The 21,878-nt window shown below is 40.0% G+C and overlaps 1 protein-coding gene across 3 annotated transcripts in view; it reads right to left on the reverse strand.

The window, feature by feature from the left end:
• SPON1 (spondin 1) overlaps window positions 1–21,878 on the reverse strand; it is a 337,890-nt gene that overhangs the window by 220,705 nt on the left and 95,307 nt on the right. For all 3 annotated transcript variants that reach the window (XM_063117312.1, XM_063117310.1, XM_063117313.1), the window contains 2 exons: window positions 14,563–14,636; window positions 9,213–9,335 (listed from right to left, as the gene is read on the reverse strand). In XM_063117312.1, the coding sequence (XP_062973382.1) occupies window positions 9,213–9,335; window positions 14,563–14,636 (197 nt within the window). The remainder of the gene's footprint in view (window positions 1–9,212; window positions 9,336–14,562; window positions 14,637–21,878) is intronic.

Consider the following 21,878-nt stretch of genomic DNA (forward strand, 5'->3'; position numbering starts at 1 on the left):
ATCCCAGGATTCCCTGTGCGTCATCTGGATGCACAGGGATGATCCTGGGGTTCGCCCCAGGATAAACGCTGGTCTAGCTAAGGCGTAAGATTTTTATGAAGGGCGGGATATAGCTAGAATGAAATAAATAAATGAACAAATTGCAGAGAATGTAAGAATAGACATACTAGCACCAAGAATTTGAGGTACAGAGATCCAGGTCACTTTGCTGACTGCCTGGTACTAGACTCTGCACAGTAGCTTAGAGGTGGTTGGGAAATGTTGCTGCATATTCCTTTGTTGCTTACACCTTCCACTTGGGTCAGCAGCTCCAAAGCACCTTAGTACTGTTAGTGGTCAGCGGCTGCCTTTACTGTGCCTGCAGGCCTGGAGCTAGAAACAAATGTTCAGTTTGCTCAAAAACTGGGCCAAAAGGTTTTAGCATAAAAGAAGGCTCACAAACGGAAAATGAATATGAGAAATAAATGAAGAATGAAAGATGTTCCTTACTTTATTAGGGTAAGGGACAGAAAGCATTATTTGAAGATAAGTGGAACAATTAAAATAAGTGTATTGGATAGGGATGGGCACCATCCACAAAATTAGGTTCGGAACTCAATTCAGAGATTCAGAAAAAGCCCTGAATCTATTCATCTGAAACATGTCAGGTTCAATGCCCTCAGAAGGGGTAACTATCTCTGCAGATTTCATCCTATTTATTTATTTATTTATTTATTACATCTCTATGCTACCAATAGCTAAAACAGTTCACAACAATTTAAACCACAAAATACATCAAACAATACAATATAAAATCTAAACCTTTAACACTGAAGTGTAAAAAGTACAAACCAAAATCAAACCTATTATTATTATTATTATTATTATTATTATTATTATTTATTTATTTATATAGCACCATCAATGCATGGATTTAAACTACAATACAAGATTATACTTGGAAAAATGAAAGGGTTTTCACCTGGCACCAGAAAGAGCACAACGTATTGCTACTTGCGGGCTTTCATAAGAACATAGCAGGTGCCACGCTGGATCAGACCAAGGGCCAATCTACTCCAGCACTCTGTTCACACAGTGCAGCCAACCAGCTGTTGGCCAGGGACCAACAAAGCAGGACACGGTGCAACAGCACCCTCCCACCCATGTTCCCTAGCAACTGGTGCACACAGGCTTACTGACTCAAATACTGGAGATAGCACACAACCATCAGGGCTAGTAGCCATTGATATATCCTTTGCCTCCAGGAATTTATCGAACCCCCTTTTAAAGCCATCCAAATTGGTGCCCATCACTACATCTTGTGGTAGTGAGTTCCATAATTTAACTATGCATTGTGTGAAGAAGTACTTCCTTTTATTTGTCCTGGATCTCCCACCAATCATCTTCAGATGATGACCCCAGGTTCTAGTATTTTGAGAGAGAAAGAGAGAAATGTCTCCATACCCACATTCTCCACACCATGCATATATTTGTACCTTTATTATGTCTCTCCTTAGCCTCCTTTTTTCCAAGCTAAACAATCCCAGTTGATGTAACCTTCCCTCGTAGGGGAGATGCTCCAGCCCCTTAATCATTTTAGTTGCCCTTTTCTGCACTTTTTCCAGCTCTATGATATCCTTTTTTAAAAAAAAGGTGTGGGCAGTTATTATGAAAATGACATACAGCATGGAGATGTCCCTAGTGAAGAAACCCACAAAAGTTCAGAAGGATGGCTGCAGAGCTGTCTGTGGAAGGGAAGTGTTCAGATTTTACATGTGTGGTGGGACATGACTCCTTTATCCTCACCCCCCATCCATGAGTGTGTGTGTGTGTGTGTGTGTGTGTGTGTTGGGCAATTTGTATGATCATGACTATGTCATAGAGCTGTCCTTTGCAAGAATCCTGCAAAGCTTCAGAAGAATAGGTGCATGGGCGTAGGAGTGATGATGAATCACGTAAGTGTAAGACATTTGTGTGTAAGGCAGGACAGGGGTAGACGATAGCTGTGGAGCACGCAGTGGCAGAGTGGAATGACTTGAACATCCAGCTCTTTCCAAGCCACCCCTCTCCCCACCCCGCAATGCTGCAACCTCTTTTACAATCCTGCTCCAGGGAGAGAAAACTAACGAAGAGCACTAAACACTGGATTAGTGTTTATTACGGCTGTGCGCAAACACTTCAATTTGCTTTGGGGGCGATTCAGGGGTTCCAAATCAGCCCTGACTTGATTCGGGGTGCTTTGGGTTGACCCGCTTTGGATCTGGATCTGAAGTGAAAGCTGGATGCCCAAAGTGGGATGGCCGTTGCAGGTCCCGGGGAGCCGCCAGGAATAAAACTATACCCTCTTCTCTCACCACCCGAGTGCTTTCCTTATATGGAGAGCTTAGGAAGAAATGTATCAATTTTGGAGACACACTGTCGGTGTCTCTGGGTCCCTTTGAATCTCAGATCTTCAGGAGTGCTCAGATTCAGATTGCACTTGCTTTGGAAGAGCCCTAATCTGTCCAATGTGGTTCCAAATTTATCCAAATCTGAAGTTCAACCCTAGCATTCTAAAAACAGGGTGGGGAAGAAATGCATAGGCAGAGCATCCAAAAGAAATGCAAACTGAGGTCTTAGCCAGACCTAAGGTTTATCCTGGGATTGTCCCGGGGTCGTCCCTGCCTGCTCCCGGGATCCCCTGTGTGTCATTTACATGAACAGGGATGACCCCGGGATGATCCCGGGATAAACCTTAGGTCTAGCTAAGGCCTGAAACAGCTGAAGATGAGCAAAATGAATTTGCTCAAAGGGATCAGAAATGAAATAGAAATCCATATTACATTAAGCAAAACAACTGAAGAAACTATAGCAAACAAACCAGCAAAAAAGATTGCTGCACAGTTTGTGTATTTAAAAGACCCTTCGTCCCCTTTTAGAGTGCAACCTTCTGAAGACACCTCACAAGAGAAAAACATCTGCTATGACCCAGCCTACCCACCAGTTTCACAAAATTCTTCCCTCCCGGGGTGGGTGGGTGAAGGAGGCGGGGATAGGGAGCTTCTTTCACAGGGAAGGAGAGAATTTCAAGGAATATTCCCATTGGAGGTGGGAGAGGTGGAGTTCCATTTAAATTTTAAGTGTAAGAGGTGAAAGAGGGGTCTTAATGTTTTTTGTTTGTTTGTTACCTAAAATAAGCCCTGCCAGCTATCTCAGCACTGTGGGGCTGCTAGCAGAGAGGCTTTTAGCTGTCAATGCTTTCTGGCATGCAGACTGTAATGTCAACAGTCTCCTGAGCATTCAGGAGGTGCTGTGTGGTTCAAAGCCTCTAGGCAAAGTTCCCCACACTGCTGTGAGCAAGAACAGTTGTTGTTTTTTTTAAGCTTTAAGGGAAGTGTGGTCCTCATATAGACTCCTGAGCATTCCATGAAGCATGGCTAGCTAAGAGCCTCTCTACTAAGAGTCCCACAGTGTTGGGATAGCAGGCTGGGCTTTTTAAAAGCAATAATACAAAAACCAGAAAATAGACCACTCGGCCACATCCTACATAAAAGTAAACACAACCCCTGCCCCCACTTCATCCCCAGGTAGAATATTCTCTGAAATTCTCCAACTCCCCAGTTTCTTTTGCTGGAGTATTCTAATAAAATCAATTGATCAATAAAGATAACAATGAATAAAATTCAGTGGCAATAATAATAATAATAATAATAATAATAATAATAATAATAGATATCCCCCCCAAAAAAAAAATTGCAGTCAAAGGGCAGTATCCAATTGAGGCCTACCATAAGTGGCCTGCCCTGCCGGTTCCAGTCCTCATGGAGAACACCCCCCCTAGCCCCATCCCGCAAGCTGGCCCTACCACTTGTATGACGCAATGTCCCACCTCTGAGGGCAAGCCCCCAAATGAGAAGAGATGCTCCATGACCTCCTCCCAGAAATGACAATTTCCACTCATTTTGAGGATTTCCCTCAGAAGCATGACACTGCATCGCACAAGTGGTAGGGACTGCTTGCAGGGTGGGTCCAGTGAGCCTTCTGTGCCTGGAATGGAAATGAAAGGGCTGGCCGTATGCAGAAGGCCCCAGCTGGATACTGCCCATACCATTAGCAAGCCCATGGAAACACAAGTCTAGAAAAGGCCATGGAAAATAAATGAGTCTTGACAGTTCCCCCAAAGGCTGGTAGTTATGGGGCTTCGTGGACTTCAGGGGCTTCATGGACTTCAGAGATTACCTTAGGAAGTATCATAGGAACAAATAAGCACATCTTATGATGTTCTCTACTTTCACAAGGTAGAACAGATACTGTTCATTGTCTGATCCATATGACTAGACAGTATCAAGAATCATAGAGATGTGGACTGCAACCTATGCATTTATGACTGTTTCAGCATTTCTGTGTAGAGATATTTTGGTTCCTAAATGGCTCATAAAAGGGAAAGAACATCATTGATGTCATATATTGGTTTAGAGCATGCTTTGATGAGCTTGTCAAGCCACGTATTCATTGTATGTGATCCCCTACTGTGCAAAAATGCCTTGCATTTCCACTTTTGCTTCCATTTACAATATGGGAATGATGATAATGGGCTATTTCAATGTCCTACTATATCAGTTTCACTCCAAGTCACTGGGTCATAAATCATGGAGTTCCTTTCAAATGCTGCGGCAAAGTTGAGTGACACATTCACATCATTTGTCATTAATGTGAAGCCTAATCCAAAGTATGTTATGTTTACTTGGAATGCTAAGTTCAATGGAACCTATTCTCTGCTATACATGCTTAGGCTCAGGCATAGTCTTTCATGCATTTCCTTGTGATTACTTCCTATTGATCTCAATAGGACTTACCCTCAAACCAGCATATGGAGCATGGGGCTGCTATCCTACACCCACTTCCCTGGGAGTGGGGCCCATTGAACTCAAAGAGGTGTCCTTCTGAGCAGGCAGGCATAGAATTGTTAATGTGTTTTGCAACTCAACACCTATGCAACCCAGACAAAATAAACTGTTGAGAAGATGTTCACAAGTACAAATTGAAAGTACACCCCAAGTTGCGACGTACATCTTCTAATAAATGATTCACCTCCATTCCAGGCTGCATTTTATTATTTCAAAGTCTCAAGTGCCTGTGTGTGTTTAAGAACTATATTCCAGTTACTGCTTAAGAACAGATCTGAAAAAAATAGATCTATATTAAAGTGTACTTTGGATGACAAACTAGTAAATAAAAGTTTGTAAGGAACTCAGAGGGAGACATCAGCAGCAAGTGTAAGTGCTTGTGTCTTATTTATAAGCTAGTAATATTAATGCTCCCAGGCCAAAGGGAAAGCTGAGCTCTCTTTAAAGCTTTTTTTTTTATTTCCATCTAATAAAGCCAGCACTTTTAGTCAAAATTTATTCTCAATAGGCAGAAAAAAGTGTTCCTTAGAAACGCCAGAACTACATGGTTTGGACTCAAACCCATCCATCTTTCCAAGTACTGACTGGAAATTAATAAATGACAGCACGAAGTATTTTTTTTAAAATCCAATAGATTTGTCAGATGCTCAGTGTGAGAAATCTTCTAAAATTAACACATCAAGTGAAATATAATAATAATAATAATAATGTAGATTTATAGAAGCCATCCAGCTGGGAACATATTATGGACATTTGCTGTAGTACCCTGATGACAAATGGGCCATGATTCTCCGCTCCACAGTCCAAAATGAATAAGATTTTGTTTCATTTAATAGTTTCATAGCCTCTGCATAATAAACAGCCATTTTGACAGGTACTTTTCATTTTTAAAAACCAGGGTACGAGGATAGGAGAAAACACTTTCTGGCCTCCCATGGAATTTATAGTTACAATTTGCTGTTGGTTGTTCTGCTGGGGTTAGTGCTGTCTCCATTAGTGTCAAAATCATTGGCAAAAATCCCATTTCAGGATGACGATAACGCAAAGAGAATAATTCTTGCTGCGGAAGTACCAAGACTCAACAATGTTCATATTTATGAGGGGAGCTTGTATGGGAATGCAGGCAAGTCAAGAAGCAGAGTTGCACAGCCTAGATGTGTTTTATATCACCATCATAAAGTTTAACAATATTTAATCCTTTCCTTATTACCTGACAACTAGGGGAAATGATCACAATCACTACATTATTATTTATCACTCTGACAGCTCTTAAGTATATAAAGTGCATTGAAATTGATATCTGGTTCATCCTTTGAGGTAGCTTGTTGTATATTACTCAATTTTCAAGAGCGAAGGATTCCAGGAAATAACCTCCACAGTGGAATTGTAAGATTATTTCTTTATTTGAAATTTTACTAATTTTGTGTAATATTGAGGTTATAAAAGTTTATTGGCATAGTATAGAAAGAGAGCTTCAGCTATTGGGCGGTATAAAAATGTAATAAATAAATAAATAAATAAAATAAATAGAAAAAGAAGCTTTGGGGACATAGAACAGGTTTAAATGGCTGTACAAGTGATGGGGTAATCTTTTAATATTAAATGGGCAAGTAGGCACACACACATAGGACACTGCATCAAAGTTTTAGATGATTTAGTTTGGATAAGGCCTGATAGAAAAAGATTTGGAAATACGATTTGATATTGCTCAAAGACGTTATTCATGAGAACTTGCAACTTGGTATTGCTCAAAAGACATTAGTCATAAGAATGTGTGGGAAAGGTCCAGGGTTAAGGACAGGTGAGGTTGTGGTTGGAAAAATCCAGGTGTCCCTAAGAACAGTGAAGTAACCCAGACAGGTTAACCACAAGAACAGGAAACTTGACCTTTTATTGTCATAAACAGACACATCAGAAAGGGATGAAGCATTTAATTCAATTATTTCTATTTCCATAGGCAGAAATACCACAATTTTGTGGGTCAGTGAGCACATTTGGAATTTTGAGTTAGAGTTGGGGGCACTTTCACAAAATGGCTGCCATGAGGTTGATCATTCATAAAAAGGCTACTATAGTGGGCAAGGCCAATCAGAAACCACTCATTTCCAAGAAGAAAAACTATTGAAACTAAAAGAAAAGTAACCTAAGTATAAGGCAAAGGTGGGGTCCAAGCTCCAAAGCACAAAATCACTCATAATTCTATTTGATCCATTCAGATTAAATTCTTCTAAAATCAATGGGCTTTAAATCAATCATGTCGAGGCAAGCTGGAGAACTTTGAAATGCTACCTCCCACAACTAAACACACCATTCTTTCAATTGCACACACTAGCCCTGGCTACATCAATTGGAATTGTTTCCATATAATATGCTTATGATAATGATCTTTGATCCTAAGCACTCACGTACTTTAGATATAAGCCCCATTAAAAGCTACAGTAAAATATTCAACTGAAATTTTCAACTGTATGAATCTTGAGGACTCTCCCACCATCATTCTTCTAATGGTGAAAAAGTAACAACTAAACATTTATTTAAATATAGTATGCAGGCTTGCCAACAGAATCTTCTGGTGTTGGTACATCTGCTCAGATATATGATCTTTGACATGTGACAAACGTTCTGCGTTCTGGGCCTTCCATAATAGTCTCACCTGTAACTCCCATTCTTTGTAGTCCACCTAGTAACTTTGTCAACAGTTGACTAAAAAATTCTCTTTCTACAGAGAGTAGTCAGCCAATCTATGTTCAAACTATGGTATAGACAGTACACAATTACTTCTAGCCTTGTTGAGTGTTCACAATAGTCATGGTGGTGAGTGTAAAGACTTAAGTTGGGTAGATATTTCCCTTCTGCAATTAACAAGGGATCAGACCCTGAGAGACCCATTTAGATATGTAACTTTGCAAGCATAATGGCAACGAATCCTTGAACATCTTTAATAACCATTCAACAAAAATACTACTTTGACATTATACTCAAAGCAATTTTATGAGCTGCTTCATTTTTAGGCAATACAACATTACAAACATTTTACAGGTGTATCTGTTCTTTTTTTTAAAAAAAAAAATCCTTCATTCCAGATTGGATAACCAAGTTGAAATATCAATTATAATACAAGCATACTCTCTTTTATGCTCAAGAGACAACTCATATTTATTGATTATTCAAAGAAACAAGTAAACAAAACAGGGAAAAGTTTCTATATATTAAGAAAAATGCCAATGAAGTAACAAAATAATGTCATCTCTTTATTTGGTTCTTTGAAATAAGCCAAAAGAGCCTGACCATAAATTTGATAGATATCTTGTACCAAAATATTTTCCCGTAACTACAATCTCTATAGAATCTCAGCTGTGAGAAAAGCCAACCCTGTTTATTTGTTCCGCAGTCTCAGCTTCACAGCCACAAATTCGAGCCACAAATTTTAATATGTCAATATAAACTCTTTTATTAACATGCACAGCTTTATATCTGAGCTAGGCCAGTATTCAACTTAATAAAGTTGAGACAAAAATCTATGTGGACTATATCAAATAACAATTGATATGTAGACAAAGTTCTGGCAGCGTGAATGTCAGCTCGCCACATGGGGACACAGCAATATTAGAGACTAAAACTACACACAAAGACTTTAAACTTTAGTAATATGCTGCCCATTGTGTGATCTTTATTAAAGAAAAAATAAACATGACCCAGAATTCCAGGTCACTGGCTTGGCTTCATTGTCACTGATGTGAGGCCAATATTTAAAGATCAACTGTGAGATCCGAAAAGTCTAAATAAAGTGATGGAAGAACTGCAAAACTGAAGGAGGCCTGCTTTATATGCTGTTCATTGTCACTTGTCTCATTCCAATAACCCTGATGTGCATGTGGGGACTTGAATAGAGAGAATTGGATGCAAAGAGAGGTTGATCATTTCTTTTCAGATTTCAGATGGATGTTAAATGTATATGTGATATATTCACCAGTATTGAAAAGAATGGTGTTAAGCTCCATGTGTACATCTGAGAGGCAGGTGTTTTGGAACCCCTTTCCTCTGGTGATCCCAGACCACCTGCAAGGTTTAACACAATAAGGGCACTCATCCCATAATATATATATTTTTGTAACATGGTTTTAGTCTGTATTTCTTCTTACTACTGGGAACTGTAGAAATGAGGACTGCTAGAAATGACAGGCAGCTGAAATGTCATGTTCTGGTATCTATTGAAACATCTTTCCATCATGTTGAATGGGGTGTTGGCTTGTGTCTGTCCTTCTGTACATGTAAAATCTGTACAAAGAAATTATAAGCCCTCTTGAATGGCAGCGCAAGGTAGTCTATAATAATGAAAATACTCACGTGGATAATCTTTTGGATGCGATTTCTCTGACCAGTTTCCATAGAAGGTAAGCCTATATTTAGCAGTTCCACAGGCACAGCAGTCTATGATTGGCTTATCAGTCACACCCTCCAAGGCTGAGTCTAAAAGAAGGCAATAAAAGCCATTATGTTGTTGTATGAGTGATTTCGAAGATGTAGCATTAGAATATGTTAAATTTTCTCTTTAATTCACAAAACGTTAATTCAGCAGAGTCTTGGTTCACACATAATGCTAACCCATGGTTTATTTAGCCCATAGTTTGTTGCCCTACCCAGGGTTTTTCTGAGAGATGACAGAACAAACCATTGTTTGTTTTCTCAATCCCTGAGTTGTTTGTTTCCCTCTTCCTTTGCCCACTTCCTCCCTGTATCCAAACAATTTTGATATACACATGTGATTTCAGAGTAATAGAGAGTTTTCATCTGAGAATGAATGGAGGAATTTGTAACTTGATAGGAACAGAAGAACATGAGAACTGCCAAGCTGGATAAGACCAAGGGTCCATCTAATCCAGCACTCTGTTCACACAGAGCGGCCAACCAGCCGTTAGCCAGGGACCAACAAAGCAGGACACTGTGCAACAGCACCCTCCCACCCATGTTCCCCAGCAACTGGTGCACCCAGGCTTACTGCCTCGAATACTGGAGATAGCACACAACCATCAGGGCTAGTAGCCATTGATAGTCTTCACCTCCAGGAACCATTAAAGCCATCCAAATTGGTGCCCATCACTACATCTTGTGGTAGTGAGTTCCATAATTTAACTATGCGCTGTGTGAAGAAGTACTTCCTTTTATTTGTCCTGGATCTCCTACCAATCAGTTTCATGGGATGACCCCGGGTTCTAGTATTTTGAGAGAGGGGGAAAAATGTCTCCCTCTCCACATAATCCACACCATGCATAATTTTGTACACCTCTATCATGTCTCTCCTTAGCCTCCTTTTTTCCAAGCTACACAATCCCAGTTGATGTAACCTTCCCTCGTAGGGGAGATGCTCCAGCCCCTTAATCATTTTAGTTGCCCTTTTCTGCACTTTTTCCAGCTCCATAATATCCTTTTTTAGGTGTGGTGACCAGAACTGTTCACAGTATTCTAAGTGTGGTCGCACCGTAGATTTGTATAAAAGCAGTACGATACTGGGAAGTTACAATTTCTCTTGGGGATAAGTTCACCCATTGCTACTTACCACCCAGTTATGAAGTTATCTTCTCTCAAGTGAGTAAGTTTTGACAGTGGGGATAAATTTCACTGGAAACACTTTCAAACAGAAGCAAATTCTTGCAAAGAAATTAAGGTGGTAGCATCTCATGAGAAGTTTAACACCATTTCTGACTCATCCTTTGAATAATTGATTGATTGGCTCACCAACTTATAGTTGCACTAAGAATAACAGCTAGAACACAATGTGAACAAACGCCTGGTGTATATACTACTAGTAGTAAGCTTTATTGTTTCAACCCATGGCATATATACTAATATTTAACATTATTTTTTTAAAAAAAGAGGTATTGCAACATATTTAAATACAGAATGTTTTCCTGTCCCAGAAAGAACCAGAGTGTACTTTTGATTCCCGACAAGTCCTTTTCGTCTTTTCTTTTTTAATTTTGTAATGCTTCTTTTAATTTTTCTGTATTCAAGAACATGAAACAGATGTCTCCATTTCATGCACGGAACTTGATCCAGCGACTTCATTGAGCACATTCTCCAGTTTTAGCATGAAGAACTGTTTCAAGTTGAATGCAATCTGCATTTCTAAATGGCCTAAGAAAGTGAAAAAGCCTGGCAAGTGTCAAATATGTCATATTTATTAAATTCAATTATGCACCTTACAGAACATGCTTTGGTGTAAAAAATAATAATAATAACAAAAAGTGAATCAAAGTCAAGGCCAGATTACGCTAAGCCGAGATCCTTGGGGCTAGGGAAAAAGATGAAGGCCAGGCCTACTTAGAATCCCCTTCATATGGCCCTGTTTCCCAAACTGGCAGAATGAAAGGGACAGGAGTGAGGTGCTCACAGTCATTATCTTTGCATTGCTGCACCAAGAAATTACCACTCATTTCAAGGAAGTCTGGGAAGCATTCTCTGGAATGCATAAGATTGTGCAATTTGGATGTAATTTCCAAAGGAGTCATGCATCAGAAGGAGGTGCCGTTTACAATACGTCTAAGCAAAGTGCCCTCTCAGCGGAAAACTTCATTAAAGAAGGTTTGAAGAAATCGTTACATAAAGTGAAAGTATTTGCAGTGGAATTCTACATACTTGGACAAGAATGGGATGCTCCCTGCCAAGATTCTCCTCCTCCAAATTTCACATGGAAGAAAAGAAGCTAACACTGGTAGGAATCTTGACACTACAGGTGGAGGCAATGGCTGTTGCCTTGTCCCCCCTATCTTCCAAGGAGCAGAACTTCTGAAAGAGCTTCACTCTCTTTGAAATAGGCACAGAGACCATGCCAGTGATGGGGAACATCTGACCCTCCAGCTATTGAGTGTGCGTTGGTGTGCCAATATCAGTGGTGGGGTCATTGACACAGCCCTATTCCTCCCTCTGTACTTTCAGCCAGCATGTGAAAGGAACATATACATAGTCCATTTGCCTGTTATCAAAGAGTGTAGGCCCTTTCACCAATACTGCTCCATGCATTCACTGATCATCCCAAAAGTTAATGCACCCACAAGCTCTGGCGCCCGGCTTCCTTGGCTTCAATATAAGGTTTGAATGGGGAACTATCCATTCTCTATTGCTTGGAGAAGCCTATGCATGTACAACAGTTCAGCCGTTCCACAGAATGCTCAGAGGTCAGTAGGTGGAGCTCATGAGCATTTTGATATTAAATGAGCCAATAGGCACATCCCACTCAGCCCTCTGTGCATTCAGTGAACACGTGGAGGGACACTTGAGAATAGACCTTGCGTTTCCAAACAATGACATCGAAACTTGTTTCTTAGCACAGCAAAACTAAGCATGCAAAATGAAATGCACATCTATACAAGCAAACTGAAGGCCAGGAAGTCTTTATACTCATTTACATACTCCCTCCTTCTTGTTTGTTCATTTAACTTGTATTGAGATATCATGTCATTAACGATGTCAAACATAATAAAGATCAACAATACAAACATATAAAACTGTGTCCCCATATTTTTTTTGGGGGGGGGGGGATTTCATGTGCACAAAAATAGAATGTCCAGCTTAGTCCTCTATCTTCCACCATTTTATTAAATCTTTCCAGAAAGACTTGTAAGTGATCAGAGGTTTATGGGTCACTGTTCCTTTATTTATGAAAATGATAAACGGAGGCCAGATTTCCATGAATTTGTCATATTTTGTAATCTCTTATAACACTCTACTGCAATGGATTAATCTTTCTGAGAGTACAGTTTTCCATATTTTGGTAAACCAGGCCTGTATTGAATATTCAGAACTTGCTTTCCAGTATTGTGCAACTTCCAACTGTGCAGCCATTAACAAGAACACAATTATCTCCCCATGTAGTAAATTACCCTGTACATTGTCTACCATGGACAGAAGGGTTAGAAGGTGGTCAAGGACAATTATACATGTTATTATATCTTATATAATTCCAGAAACTGCAGCCCAGAAGCTTTGAACCTGGGGCAAACCCAACACATATGGAACAGTGTTCCAATATGTCCACAACCTCTCCAGCAATAGGGAGGCATCCATTTTGGATGTGCGATGCTGGGAATTCCATTCCGTTCAGTGGGATTTCACATGTTTTCATTCCAGTAAGCAGTAGTGGGTTCCCCCACCCCCTGATTCCAGAAATGTTCTGTGCATTTTCCCCCCAGGTCCCAACGTGTGTGCAAATGATAATTTGCACTAATTTGGATTTTTGGGGAGAGGGGGTTATCTTTAAATTTGTTCAAATGGGACATAACATTTAGTATTTTTTTTATTAGTGACCATGCACAAGTTTTCACAACCGTATGTCCACCTGCCTGATATGTAGTCCTTCAGAGGCATATTCCCCTCCTGTAAATATCCTTGTCAGTTCCATCCTCTCCATATACTGCTTGGGGGTGGGGGTGGGGGAACAGAACTAAATCCACCAGAGCCAATCTGGAAAAATCCATTGAGATTTCACCCCAAATCGGAATTCTCAAACATTCCTAGTATCCATATGGTGGATCTTGACCAGAGTATAATGCCATCTCTGTACCATTTTGATCACTGTTTCTTTTTATTTAGCTGAGATAGTCCTGGAACACATTCTATCAAAAATGCCTTTGTCAATTTGTCAGTTCAGGTCACCTTCATACTCCCTCCTGACCATCTCTGTGAATAAAGCCCACCTGGCAAAGAGCATTTCATGAATGGGCATTCTAGGGATATGCTTCCAATGCCATTCGGAGAACGAAGACACTCTAAGAAGTTCCTTTGTATTCATAGCAATGGCGACATGAGTGTACCTGTGGAGTGCTTACTCATATAATACACTTCTCCATGTGATACCTGTACCTGAGAACAGTTGGAAGGGTTTGTGTCCAGGCTGTGAATCTGCATGTGATCCCAAGCTCATTGAAAATCTATGCCAGCATAACACTGGCGTAACTCCCACTGGTGTAGAATCAGCCTTCCCAAACTAAATCTAATTTAAGTCCCATTGTTTCCTTATAAATTAGTTACAGCCTCAAGGCGATCTGCTGATCTTGTTAGGTCAACCTTTCTTTCTTTCTTTATGCTAGCATTTTGGAGCTGAATTTTGTTCTAGGCCTATGCAATTTTGTCCTCCTCCATATTTAGTCAACCAGTAAATCTTAGTGTTGATTTATGTAGGTTTGTTTTTCCTTGCTATTCAATTCTAAATCATGTGGAATGCCCCTTCAGATATTTCCAAGGCTGCAACCATAGCCATACTACATTGGAAATTTCCATGTGATTTAGCACTAAAAAGCAAAGAAGACCAGGCCAACCTAGATGAACACTGATGTTTACTTCTTTACTGAATGTAAATACTGCAAGGTCTGATAGGTGAGGAACAATAGTCAATTTCAACATATCAAGAAAGGAACAAGATCAGAAGATAGCCTTGAGGCTGTAACAATTTATAAGGAAAAGGTAGGATCCAGCCAAACAATTTCAAGTTCTCTAGATTGCAAAAGGAGACTCTTTAACTATAATCAATATAACATTAAAAGAATTGGTTATCTTCAGCAGACTTGCACCCTGATCTATCAAATAGAAACACCAATGTGTGTCAGAACGCTGTTTGATTAGGCATTTCAGTAGATGATATTAGCAAGTGGAAACAAGAGAATGCAATTAGGGAGTAGAGTGTGAATAATGTTCATCATACCTTGTTCACATAGCCTCTTGGTAAGAGATCCCTCATCTTGAAAATAAATAATTCGCTTTTGCACAATGCTTGCCCTGTTGGAAAGATAGAAACACAGTGTTCATAAAATGCATTCAAGAATTAATAAGTCTGTTCCAGATCTTCCTCATGCATACTGATTTATTTTATTTTATTTTTTAAAAAAGCCTTAACAAGAGCTGGTATACTATGAAAAGTAGCTAAGAGGGCTAGCTGTGATTTAGGAAGTCCTTGGTTCGAATTTTACCTCTGCTATGATTTTTTTTAAAATACTATTTTTATTGATTTTCAAGTAAGGACAAATGCAATAAATACACAGAGTAAAAGAATCTCTGCTATGAATTTTTAGGGGCCTTAGGAAAGGCACTTTTGCTCTGTTTCCCTTCAGGAATTCGGAGATTATTTATGCATTTGATTCTTCTATTATTCCTGTGCTACAGACTCCAGCTTCCCCCTGCCTGTGTCTCCTGGTGTTTGCCACTAATAGCATGATGCCTCCCCTTCTATCACCAGAGTGGGAGAATTAAAGGTGAAACTAACTCTCCGGGTTCAAATGTGGCACCTCCAGATGCTGTTAACTATGTCCTTTTTGTCCTGGGGCTTGCAAAGAAATCCCTGCCAGAACAGAAATAGAAATGGATCTGTAAACCTGAATTATATAAATTGGAAAGTAAATCTGACAAAAAGAACTGTATTTATATTGTATTTGCCTCTTTTCTTTGTATGGCCTAGATAGCTTTAAACTGGTGCATCTAGTATCTCTGAAATATCAGAGGCTCGTTTTGTAAAGTTCACTGAGGCTGAAGAATTCAGTAGGAACTAAAATGGAACAGAAGCAGTAAGTGCAAAGCAAGGTTTCAAAAGTGCATTTCCTGTCATTTCTTGGTCTTCACATTTTTCATTGACATCAATGCACTTTGTACTCTACTGCAAATGCCAGCATCACTGTTTTGATCCAACAGCAGCCAAGACCACAGAAAGATGTCTAAAAATGTACTCCTCAAAGCAATTCAGGTGAAGCTTCCTTCAAATACCTCATTTTAAAAATCCATATTAAAATGTTCATTTGTATCAATCTCAATTAACTATTTTTTTAAAAAAAAATATCAGATACAATTTGCTAGTTTTATAATGCCCTTTTCACCCCACCCCACCGCCGCCAATTACAAAGAAATCTGCTTATATAGCATGGGTGGTTTGGGTTGGATTGGGAATAACATCTCAACTGCTATTCTATATCATCATGCATGAGGATTCATTTTAACCACAAAATGCAACGGTTGGGCCACATCTACACCAAGCAGGATATGACACTTTCAAAACAGTTTGAAAACTGTACACGGAGTGTGTCCTGGCCCAAAGCAATTGTAACTACTGTTATAAACTGTTTTAAAGCAGTAGTGTAGATCCTACCCTGGATGAAATAGTTAGGTTAGCGAGCTGCATTGATTCCCCACACCTTGCATCAAATCATCATGATGACACTATATCCCTCTTGCACATTTTTACCTCGTAGGACACACAATGATATTTGTTGCTGTATTTTGGATAATGTGGAATCAAAAGCAGGAAATAACACTCTGAAAACAGTATATGTAAACTGCAATGTGCCCAATTTATCAGTGCACTTCAATACTACTATAAAGCCACAGTGTAGATCTAGCCCAGGTCTTTGACTCTTTCTTCCTCTAAGACTCTGCAGCCTTTCCTTCCTTCCTTCTTTCTCTCCCTTCTCTGCTCCTGCCTTTAGTTTTTATCTTGTAAAGTTTTTATCTTTCCTCCCCAACTCCAATCAATCAAGAGCACAGTTTCTGGTTAATTTCTGCCAACTAAGTTTATTTCCTGAGTCAAAACATTTCTCTCTTTTCTTCTGAGCTTCTGTTGAAGTTTATAATCTCCTGGTTTTTTTAACAAAACTTCCTGATGTCTATATTCTAACTAAATGTTTGACATCTAAACTAGTAAATTTTTAGTTGAAACTGACTAGTCCATACACATACACACGATCTCTTAACCCCCGTAATATTCTATGAGCAAACTACATGCCAAAAACGGAGGGCAATTCTATTCTTTCACAGTTTCATCTGTGACATCTCTGTGATTCAAGTGGACACTGAAATTGCTCTGAATCTCAGGACTAAGAAAGTGAAGTATATTCTTCAGATGATAGCATGGAAACTTACATGTTCATTGGTCTCACTTTCACTCATTCACTGCTCTCATTTGACTGTTTAAGGCATAAAAAAATCAATATAATTTTATGCTTCATACATGGAGACCTGAGATGTAAGTATTGTACATAAGTACATGAACGCTGTTTGCCAAAATGCACTGGAAGAACCACAGAGGCATCATTTTGCAAGCTGTTGTTCTACCTAAACATTAAAAAGCAAGTTCTGGTGCAATCAGCAGAAATGGGAACAGCTACAGTTTGAGAAATAAAGAAAAAAGCTCCCTATAATGTACATGAACTAACAGAGAGAGAGAGAGAGAGATTCATAAATAATATCATAAACACATTTATAAAATTGTTTGCTGCATTGTGGCCAGTACCTTTTATTCCAAAAATTATTGTGGTGTTGTTCTATGTATGTATTTTTATTAGTCTGTGGTTCATTCCATGCTCTAACAATTTAGAGACTTCCCAAATACATAAAACACAGTATATTGCAAACAACAGAATATAGAAAGAGTCAATTTCAGTGTGTTTGTGTATGTCCGTGTGTGTGTGTATGTCCGTGTGTGTGTGTATAATCACCACAGTGAGATAAATATATATAGATATATATAGCGCACCCAGCGTGTACACATCTGAAGACCACTTGTTATGCTGAAATAATTTCCATTTCCAGCTTCCTGTGTGTTTGCTGAATGCTAAATGAATTGATACCATCCGACACAAGATCAGCTTAGCCTTTTTTTGGGAGGGGGGTTGCTTTTGAATGTAAAAATAAATAAAGAAAAATTGAGTGGCTCATATAAAATTCCAAAGGGCTTGGTTAGGTTTTACATTGAAAAAGTTTTCACCCAAGAAGAGAGAGTTGTTGGAAAGTGAGAAAGAGAATGACACAGGAAGGAACACATTCCCTTGATGGAAAGCATCAAATTCAAAGACGCACTGTTACACTTCCAATATTTAATGAGCAGGAGAGGTCAGGGGTTGGTAATTACAGAAATAACCTGGAATTAATCAGATGCTGTCAGCAGAAGAGGTCAAGGGTGATGGCACTGGAATTTTGGATGACAAACTTATTTGGGGTCAGGATCCCATGCCACGTTCGCTGAGAAATTCTGCTGCTGACTACAATTCCTGGATCCAAAGTGGGTGAAAACTCAGCTTTGTAAATGGTTCTGTGCATGTTTGGCCAGTGTAGCATAGTGCCTAAGGGACTGAGCCATAAACTCCAGAGTTCAAATGTCATCTCTTCTATAAAATCCTTGGTGGTCTTAGGCAAGCCAGTCTCTTTCCGCAGTCCACCCTCATCCCCAATTATGTTATGGGCATAATAATAATACTATAAAGTTTTCCTAAGAATTACTGTATGAGAAGCGCTTGGAACACTCTAAAGCACGGTATAAATGCCAAGAATTATTGTTATTGCCATCAAGTGCGTGCCTTTATTTCTCAAGATAATAATCCCAAATGACCCAAACACAAAGTGTTTAGTAGCCCCAACTGACTCAATTAAATGTTACACATCCCCAAAGCACTATAATCACTACCATAAAATGGTAATTTGAATAAGCCACTTAAGATGATTATGAAAATTCTGAACAGTTTTTCCCCCCAAGCTGGATTTCATGTGTTTGATTAGCGGTTTGGAATATTTATAAGTTTTGATTCCTTTTGAACTACAATATTGCATGTCTTGTTTTACTGAGTTTTCTTGGGCATTCTCTCTAGCAGTTCACTGAACTTCTGAACATTCACAGGAAATCACATGCATATGTAATTACATTTATATTACATTCCACAGGAAGCTGCTTTATACTGAGCCAGACCATTGGTCTATCTACCCTGCATTGTTGACACTGGTAGGGTTCAGATCATCGCATGGGTAAAAGAAAGCATCATGTCTTCCCCTGCCTCCATGCATGCCATGTGCATGGTTGCCATTTGTATAATTACTCAGGATGAAGCATGGGATGCTGTGTCATCTGAACCTGGCACATAGCGGAGTGGCTTTATACCCATCCTACAACCCCACTGCAAATCGTGGGGGGGGGGTAAGATGGGTAAGAAGCTAGTCCTGCCGTGCCATGTGCTGGGTTCTGATGACATGGCAACCCATGCTACATTGCAGATAGTGGCATACGCAGGGGCAGGGGGAGAAGCCACAATGGGTTCTTTTACTCCTGTGATAATCCAGACACCCTCACAGACTAGCAGTGGTTTTCCAGGGTTTTAGGCAGGATTCTTTCCTAGCCCTACTTGGACATGCTAAGGATTTAACCTGGGACCTTCTCCATACCAGCCCTGTGCTCTAACACTGAGCTATGGCCTCTCTCCCTGAGCTACAGCCTGTCTCCTTTTCTGACATCAGGACTCCATTGTCAGGGGTGGGTGGGATTTGAAACTTATTCAGTGCTCTCCCTGGGACTGAACTATAATTCTCATAAACTGTGTTTGAGAGTGGCTATGAGTGATCAAGGCCATGACCACATTGCTCCCTTCAGCCATTTCCATCTCATTCATCGTCAGCAACTTGAGGGACAGTGTGGAATGTCTTTCAGAACTCTCTTCTCGGTCTATTTGATGAGGTTCAAGCTGTATTTTGTGTATAGTGAGCCTGAGCTTAACAGCCCTTTAAATAATCCATAAGCGTATCAGAAGGTACAGCCAAGCAAGCATCAGAGAAAAAAACAGCATAGAATATCAGCAACAGTTGGGATTCTGCTATTGGTCACAATGAGATTCCACTCATTTCAAAGCAGCTATCTTTACCATCATCATACATAATGAAAAAAAAAACCTTCTTAGAAAATTGAATTAAATATGTGGCTCTATTTGTTCTGTGCTCAAAAAATCTCTCTGTTCTCTCTCTGATGGCCAGGAATATAAATTTTAATGTTAAAACCTCCAATCTGCAACTGTCTTGATAATACTGGAGAAAGAGCATCAGCACTGGGAAATGAGGTTGGGACAATGGTCAATTAGTAGCTTTTGACCATCCACTGGAAACTAATTGTGGATAATTTAGAAGATGTGTACAGGAATATAGCATTTATGGAGAGACAAGGGAAGAACTCACATAAATGTGTGGAAAGGAAACATTTGTCTGTTCCCCCTATGCCTTCTTGCTACACACTGACACCTTGAAAGAGAAATAAAAGATGGACGAACTTTGTCCCAGCACCATAGTTGATATGAAACATGCAGATGTGGAAAGCCAGATGTGTCCAGCCGAGCATTGTCCCCTTTCTTTCTGGAGGGAGCAGATTGGCATGACAAAGCCGCCTTTCCGCCTTCTCTACTGTTAGTCCAACACAACCTGTCAAAACACGAGCTAGTTTGCTAGTCCTGAATCTATATATACACACGATACAGTCACAGCAATTTAAAAACAAAAAAACCCGACCAGATTGCAGAGAGAAAATAAAACATTACTGATTCCCTGGGGTGCAATGACTGAAATAAACTTCACGTAAGTATAGTGGGGCCTTGGCCTAGACTGTAGCTGTGGAGGTCATTTGGCTGAGCAGCAATCCAGATTCTGGGCCCTTTGTCACATTACATTCGTGAGTCAGGACCTGCTGCAGGGTGGCTCCAGTGTGCTCCAAAAGTAATGTGGGATGTGCCAGGCGCTGTAGAGCCAGCACAACTCCCCCAGCCCCAGCTCAGAGCAATGCTGCCCACAGCAGTTCCTACACTGCTGACACAACGTCAGAAGGCGCCCAGTGCTGGCATTGGCTGAGCTTCATTCCACAGTGTTCATGATGGCAAAAGTTGCATGTAGTCACCTCCTATGCAATATTTCGTTCCCACGTGGACTGCTCTTCCTAAGACATTTTTGACAGGAGGCTGATGAAAAAGCACATTATACCTGTGTTCAATGTCAACACTGGCTCGTCATCAGGGGTGTAATGGTGCCGAGGCTCACAAGGAAACACAGCACCAGCATTTTTACTATTAGCAGGAGGTGCTCACATCATCTCCCCACCCGACTACTCTGTTCCCTCTGAGCTTACCTGCAATCCTCACAGCAGCTTGCAGGGGGAGGGGAGGATGAATTTCCCCAGCTACAATATATTGTTGCTTGTTGTAATGTAAAGCATTTAGGGTTGTGTTGGTCTTGAATGGGCAATTAAGATTCATTGCCTTTAAAACCTGCTGCTGGGGGACACAAAAACTACTAGAACTAGCTTGTGGTTTTGGATCTAGCTTGTCTGAATTTTGGGACTCCCCTTGGAGGGTATGGCTAGGGAGACTATCTTGATGAGCGTCTGCACTTCAAAATTTAGCACTACACCACTGTTCTTCATTATTTTACATTCCCCATCCATGATGCTGTTTTTCACCTACAGAGCCCTAAAAGGTTTGGGGCGTATGGGCTCTCTAAGGTATATCGTGTATTTCATATGCCAAGTCCAAAAGACACAACAGCTCCCTTTGGGCTGGGACATTTTCTTGGCAGGCCATTCTTGCTTGGGTTGGCTTTGAATGGCTGGAGTGCATGCTTCCAAATGAGGGGGACTTTTTGATTCATTTTAGTGTGGCATCATAGAGTTGGAAGGGACCTCAGAGGTCACAAACCCCTTACCGATGCTCGAAATCCACTACTACAGTATATTCATTTGATTTAATAGAATACCTTATTGCTATATTATATCACTCTTGTGATGGGGCGCATAACAACGACAAATACATTGGTAAATGTCTTCATAAAAATAAGTTAATGTAGTCATCAAAATAAATATTCAAGCTATTCCAGTCTCAACCTGAAAGATGGGTCCCACTTTTCTTTTTTCCCCATATGTAAAATTTCTACTTTTCTGTTTTCTTTCTCTTACTCACTTCTCTCTCTCTCTCTCTCCCCACACACACCTTTCTTCTCTTCTTTAAAAATTAAGAACACAATCCTATGCACGTTTAGACATACATGCTGGCTGGGGGATGCTGGGAATTGTAGGACTTTTTTCTGTCTAAACATACGTAGGATGATCAACAAAAAAGAAAATGGTGGTGATGCTTCTAATGCACCTGTTTGGAGACTCTGGCCAACCAATCAGTCAAAAAACAATCATATGAGAAAAAAGTCCCTCATTACCCTCTCCCACATGTGTCACACTGATGCATA

Source organism: Elgaria multicarinata, chromosome 2, assembly GCF_023053635.1.
Source record: "Elgaria multicarinata webbii isolate HBS135686 ecotype San Diego chromosome 2, rElgMul1.1.pri, whole genome shotgun sequence".
Classification (NCBI taxonomy): domain Eukaryota; kingdom Metazoa; phylum Chordata; class Lepidosauria; order Squamata; family Anguidae; genus Elgaria; species Elgaria multicarinata.